Here is a 6,549-nt window from a genome sequence, read left to right as displayed (position 1 = left end):
GAGAGAGAGAGAGAGAGAGAATGTTGTACTATTTTAGTTCCCCAAACCACTTGTGAAATATTTGACTTGGTCATTGATGTTACTGTTAAACCCAAGTCTATTTTAGAAGGACTTGATAATTCAGTACCTGGTATTAATACTCTTAGTTGATAATTTGAAAGTTCAGAAGAACATTTATCTCATTAGCGACAGATGGTGTCCCTTACTGAAATAAGTTTATGATTCACTATTATGTTCTTTTGATTGCATCTCAACAACCTAATTTTTTTGGAAGAGTTGTTAGTTAACACAGTCTCTCTTCTATGCAGTTCTGACTGTCCTGGAACTTACTAGGTTGGTCTTGAACTCATAGAGATCTATCTACCTTCTTCTGCCTCTGGGAGTGCTGGGACTAAAGTCTTATGCCACCACTCTTGGCCTCTTAACAATGTCTCTTTGTAGGAACATAGAAATTCTTTCTTATTGTTTGTTTGTTTATTTATTTATTTATTTTTGAGACGGGGTTTCTTTGTGTAGCTGGTGTTCCTGGAACTTGCTTTGAATACCAGACTGGCCTCAAATTCAGAGATCCACCTGCCTCTACCTCTCAAGTGCTGGGATTAAAGGTGGACTCCTCTACCACCTTGCAGTTTTGACATGTTTTTAAACAGCTTAAAGCTGCAAATTGTCTTTACTAGGGAATTAGGAACAAGAAGAATGGGAAAAAATATGGACATTATAGATGAAGTTGTTTTTCAAAATAGAAGTCCCTTGGAACAACTGATAAATTTAAAAAGTAAGGTCTTGGTGAATAGTTAAGGTCTGGCTAAATAATGACATCCTTATAAAGGAAGGGGAAATATGTATATAGTGATAGAAGAGAGTCTATAGATACATTATAACCTTTAGCTCTTAGGTCTATGGCATGTGCATGCATACATGATCTTTCGATGATGTAAGCAGTACCTGTTTTCCTGGAGGAGGATCAGCATACTCTTGATCTGTCCTTCTGACTTCATAGCTATGTGAATATAAGACATGGACACTGTAAAAATGTCTTTAGAAATGTGAAATACCAGCAATTCGTACATATGTTAGTAAACCAGTGAGGCATAGACAGTACAGGGAAGGAATGCATCGAAAGAATTACTTTATTATGGGTGTTGCCTTTTATAGGTCTGTACCTTCAAGGATAATTATCAGTTTGAGAAGCTTAAAATTTGTGTTTCTCTTTGGTGTAAAGAAATGGTGTTTACTGTTGGTGCTTCAGTGTGGCACTGTGCCCTGTAGGTGGGCAGATACACGGGAGCCGTGGATGAGCTCAGTTGGAAGGAGGGTTGTTTGCTTGGTGGTGTGCTCGAAGCGAGGTTCAATCCTCAGCACTGCTGAGGAAATCAAGTGTGGAGGTGCACATGCGTAATCTTAACACGCAGGAGGTGGAAGCCAGAAGATATGGAAATCTCGGCATCCTTAAAAACATAGAGAATTAGAGGCTAATCTGGGGTCTGAAACAGAATGGGTAAGTGAGGGAAGCATTGCTCTTACTATTCTCCAGTTTCCTTCTGATTAAATTGGATATCAGATCTCTCTGAGACTGGAGTTGCAGATGATTGAGCTTTCTTTCTTTTCTTTTCTTTTTTTCTTTTTTTTTTTTTTTTTTTTTTTTTTTGGTTTTTCTAGATAGGGTTTCTCTGTATAGCCTTGGCTGTCCTGGAACTTACTTTGTAGACCAGGCTGTCCTCCAGTGCTGGTATTAAAGGCATGCGCCACCATGCCCGGCTTGATTGTGAGCTTTCTTGTGGGTGCTGAGGATCAAACCCATAACCTGTGGAAAGCAGGCTTAAGCTGCAGTGCTTTTAACAGCTGAGTCAAGAAAGAAAAGAAAAAAGAAAAAAGAAAAAAAAGAACAACAACAACAACAAAAACAGCTGAGTCATTACTTGAGCCCCAGTATTCTACAGTTTTAATAGTTTTGGCTGCTTCACTAATACAGAATAATATAGTTAATTATTTCTCAGTAAAACTGCATTCTTAAACTTTCATGCATAGTACTTTCTGAGAACTTTTTCATGAGCTATGCTGAATTATTCCTTTTCTAATCTGTTGTAATTTACTAGGAGAAAGGGAAAGTTGGGGATATATAGCAGTATAGCATATCCCATATGCAAGGTGTTTACATCTGTGATGAATATCTTTATCTTTTTCCTGGTTATTTTCATTTTGTTAGTTATGATTGAAACTGTTTTAGAATAGAGACTAATAACTTTAAATTGTGTAGGTTATTTATTTATTTATTTATTTATTTTGAGTCAAGGAAAGTCTTAGTACCTTTGAACCTGCCTGCCTCTTGCCTTTATTTGCCTCTTGTTTCCTGAGTGCTAGTATATGTGTATGCTCTACCACCTCTGGCTTAGAGATTTAAAAGTTAAAGATAGACTTTGTGCAGTGCACATCTTTTATTCCATTAATCTCTTTAATTCAAGTTTGAATACAGCCTGGTCTACATTGCAAGTTCCAGAACAACCTGGGCTACATAGAGAGATCCTGACTCAAAACAAACTAACAAACCCAAAATTTAAAAGATAAAAAAATTCATGCCAGAAACATGGTTGTTCTGATACTTTAAAAAAGGATTTAACATGTTTTAATGGAATATGTAGATGCTTAAAACAATCTATTTTTATTTAGATGGTGTTTCTAAACCCTGAGCAATGACAGCTTGCTTGAGCCTAGCTCTTCACATTTTCTTCTGTAGTTAGGATACATTAGGATTTTAAAATTATAGTCATCAGAAGAACTCCTGTGTTATAGTAGATCCATCAGGTATTTATTGTATGTATATAGTTATAAAATGCATTATTTGATCTCTGAAAATAGTAGTTTTGATTGTTTCATAAAAAGAAGCCTGTGATGAAATAAACTTGTTTTCATTTCATTGTACTCAAACCTTTTAAGAATTCTGTTTGCTATTTATTTTAATGCAATAAAATTATACTTCTGACAGCTCAAGAATTGTTTCTGAATATGGAGATGGTGCTAGGGCTCGTACCATTTAAAGAAAGTGGGAGGATTTTGAGCTATTCAGTTCTTCTGTTTTTAACATTTCCTCCTTAGTTTATCTCCTATAATTGTTAATGCATACTGTCAAACCTTGTCTGGAAGAATTCTTTTGAATAAAGACTTAAAAGTTTTATGTGAGTGCATATCAAGAGAGTGTGCTGTTATCTTAGTGAGAGGAAGGAGGTGCAATTAATGAAAGCTATACAGGCAATTTATTTCCTAGTTTGGGCTTTTCAATGCTTCCTGTCATCATTGTACCTGATCTTCCAGTTTGTATTTAGTTTTGTATCTAATTGAAATTATCTTTGTAGTTAGTAATTTAATTTGGCTCTATGCGAAAGTTCCTTTTGGGAAAGGAGAGGTATTATTTATATTTAGAAAATCTTCTGCGTACTGTATATTTGGATAGAGACATGATAATTTGTTTGAATCTGGCACTTTAAATATTTTACTTTTACTAAGATTTTAATATAGAATGTATAATGTTATTTTATATCAACTTTATTGTGACTTGATATTAATGAGTACCTTTAAAAGTTTTGCATATGCCAACATCTCCAAGATCACTTCAATAAAATAAGAAAACATTGTCTTTTGGCAGTGCACTGGTTTACTCTTCTTTACTTATAATAGAGCTCTGTGCAGTATGTTCACTCCTTTTAATAATGTTACTGCACAACAGTTTAATAATTATGTATTTAAACAATATGGCAGTCTTTTTGCTTCTGTCAAAAGATGGTTTGGTAAGAAAGAGAAGGTTTGTTAACTTTCACTGCGCCATTCAGTCTAGGTGCAGGGCATTTTGTTATCCTTTACCATCCGGGTAGGTATTAGAAGACCAATAGTTTAGCACTTACGTTTTAATCTTTATCTTTGCTACTAAGTGACCTTGGCACAAACTATTTGTTGCTACATAATTCTAATCACTTACGAGACCACCCTTTATATCCATCATAGAAAGTTATTTTTACTAAAAAAGGGCATAGCAAATTTAATACTATGTTAAAAATATTCATACTAGCATATTCAACAGTTTTTAGCAAAGTTATTCAAGGTCGAATGTGATGAAGTAGAATTACTTTTCAGATACAAATGTTCATCTGTTTATAGAAAGAACTATCTTAATGAGTAATTAATATATCTCCATTGACAGTTGTGCCACAAGTGTGTTTTTATGAAACTGTAGATTTGGAATGTTAGATTTGGGGATTTGTCTAGTATCTTTAGAATAGTAGTAACTGCTTGAGCATCTGATAAAACATTCAGGAAACACTGGCTTTTACTTTGATAGACTATTTTACTCCATAGGGAACCGAGTGGAAGCAGTGCTGGGTATTAATAATAGATTGAAGTTTTATGTCATTCATACAACTTACAGTCTGGGCAATAACTTACTGTTCCAAACTCTACATAATTCTTGTTTAAGTGTTGAGAGGAGATGGTGAGTGGCATCAGTCCTTGGTTTTCCTTTGGTGTTTGTTGAGGATGTATGGATTTATGATGAGATCACATTCTCTAGCTCCGTCTGACCGGAGTGCTGGGATTGCCTGTGTGTCATGGCGGCTCAGTGCTTTCTAATGTTAGAGTAGTTTACTGCACGGTACACGATACTAATGCTAATTAGCTTAGTTTTGTGCTTTGTTTACATCACATTTATTATTAAATATTAACAACTACTGAGTTTGTGTTTTAGCATTACTTCAGTATTAAGAGATGATTCAGTGAACCAAGACAAGATCTCAGACTTTGTGGGGCTTTTATTCTAATGAGAATGAGAGTTCGAAGGAATAATGTGTATATAATATGTTTGAAGATAACTGCCCCAGAGGGTTTGGCTACAGTGCAGGGTAAGACAGTTTTAAATAGGTTCAGAGAGGTTGACATTTAAACAAAGCACTAGAGGAAGTAAAGGAGATGGGCAGACAAACATTGCAGGCAAAAGGAACAGTCAGGGTGGTGTGTGTTCTTGTGAGGAACATCAAGGAAGCCCCTGGAAACAGAGAGGATATGGAGAAGAAGCAGACGAAGTTGGAGAGGAGAGGAGTGAAATTGTGGGAGATTTGGCTTGGGTATTACAGACTTTGGTGCTGTATTCAAGTAGTTTTTGCAGGATATTAAAAATGTTCTGACTAGAAGCCTGGCTGCCTTGTTCTGACAAGTTGACAACTTGAGGTTTGTAAACCTGAGAGAAAAGGAATTTTGAAGTTTTAATTTACTTTATTCACTGGAAGTTATGATTTTGTATTCACATTCTTGTCTGGAATATGAACAGTGAACATTGCAGTTCAGAAGTATGGGTCCTGAGACTTCACAGAGCTTGCCCAGGGTCTTCCTGTGGCTCCTCCCATCTTTTCGCCTTAAAATCTGAGACCTAGATTTCTTTGATATATTAGCTTCCTCTTGTTTATCACTTGAATTTCTCTGCTGTTCTTTCTCTGGTTTTATGTTTTATTAGAGTATAAGTGGGAGCATACTTTTTTTAAATCACTGTTTCCAACCAGGAGACTGGTAATATACAAATTAATCTTCCAGTGTAGCAGGAAGAAAACTGAGTTACTTTTTGGCCTGTCGCTTTTATTTTGTTTTGTTGACCTCATTATTAATAGTAATAATGTTATCTTCATAAAGTAGAAACAAGGCCTTACAACTTCAAGCTTAACATGCATCTATTCTTTGCAATAAGAAAAGGATAATTATTTTCCTTGTACAGATTTTATGAGAGTGTTTTGTCTTTGAAACTCCCACTTTGATAGTTACTTCACCTTGTATAGTTGAAGATTTTTCTCAGTTCCAGCTTTGGACAAGTCACCGTGCTTGAGAACATGAGAACAGGACACATGATTAAAAGGCAGCTTGTTCTGGTGGAAGGACAATATGTGGAGACTTGGGTTTTAGTTTCATCTTTCTGTTGTTAAAATTGAGGTTATAATAAGTCATATTACCTCAGTTTCATTTGTAAAATTAGAGGTTATAGGATAAATCATATAAGTAATTTTAAAAATGACACTTAAAGTTGTTTTAGAATTTTCAAGTGCTTCTTTGGATAACAAATACTAATTTTCTAATTGTGTTTTCTATGCAGGTTAATGGTGCAGTGTAAGAAGCCTTTAAAAGTTTCTGATGACATAGTCCAGCAATATCAAATTAAAAATCAGTATCTTTCAGCAATAGCATCGGATTCAGAACAAGAACCTAAAATTGATCCATATGCGTTTGTTGAAGGAGATGAGGAATTCATTTTTACTGATAAAAAAGATAGACAAAATAGCGAGAGAGAAGCTGGGAAGAAACACAAGGTGAGTAGGAAAGATTCTGTCCTGTCCGGTCAGTGTGCATACTGCAGTGTCCGCCTTGAATGCCACCCTTAGCACTGCTTGCTTTGGTTTTGGTGGTTTTGGTTATTGATCTTGGGGCCTTGGGGGTGCTGGGCAAGCACTAAGCTGTGTGCCCAGCCCCACTCATTTCTTCTTCTTCTTCTCCTCCTCCTCCTCCTCCTCCTCCTCCTCCTCC

The 6,549-nt window shown here is 35.7% G+C and overlaps 1 protein-coding gene across 1 annotated transcript in view; it reads left to right on the top strand.

The window, feature by feature from the left end:
* Positions 1 to 6,549, top strand: part of Med13 (mediator complex subunit 13) — a 93,710-nt gene that overhangs the window by 45,620 nt on the left and 41,541 nt on the right. The window contains exon 10 of the mRNA XM_021214008.2: positions 6,122 to 6,335. Within this exon, the coding sequence (XP_021069667.1) occupies positions 6,122 to 6,335 (214 nt within the window). The remainder of the gene's footprint in view (positions 1 to 6,121; positions 6,336 to 6,549) is intronic.

The sequence above is a fragment of the Mus pahari genome, chromosome 14, assembly GCF_900095145.1.
Source record: "Mus pahari chromosome 14, PAHARI_EIJ_v1.1, whole genome shotgun sequence".
NCBI classification, from domain to species: domain Eukaryota; kingdom Metazoa; phylum Chordata; class Mammalia; order Rodentia; family Muridae; genus Mus; species Mus pahari.
The sequence above is the reverse complement of the archived record's forward strand: the minus strand, read 5'-3'. Positions and strand labels throughout refer to the sequence as shown.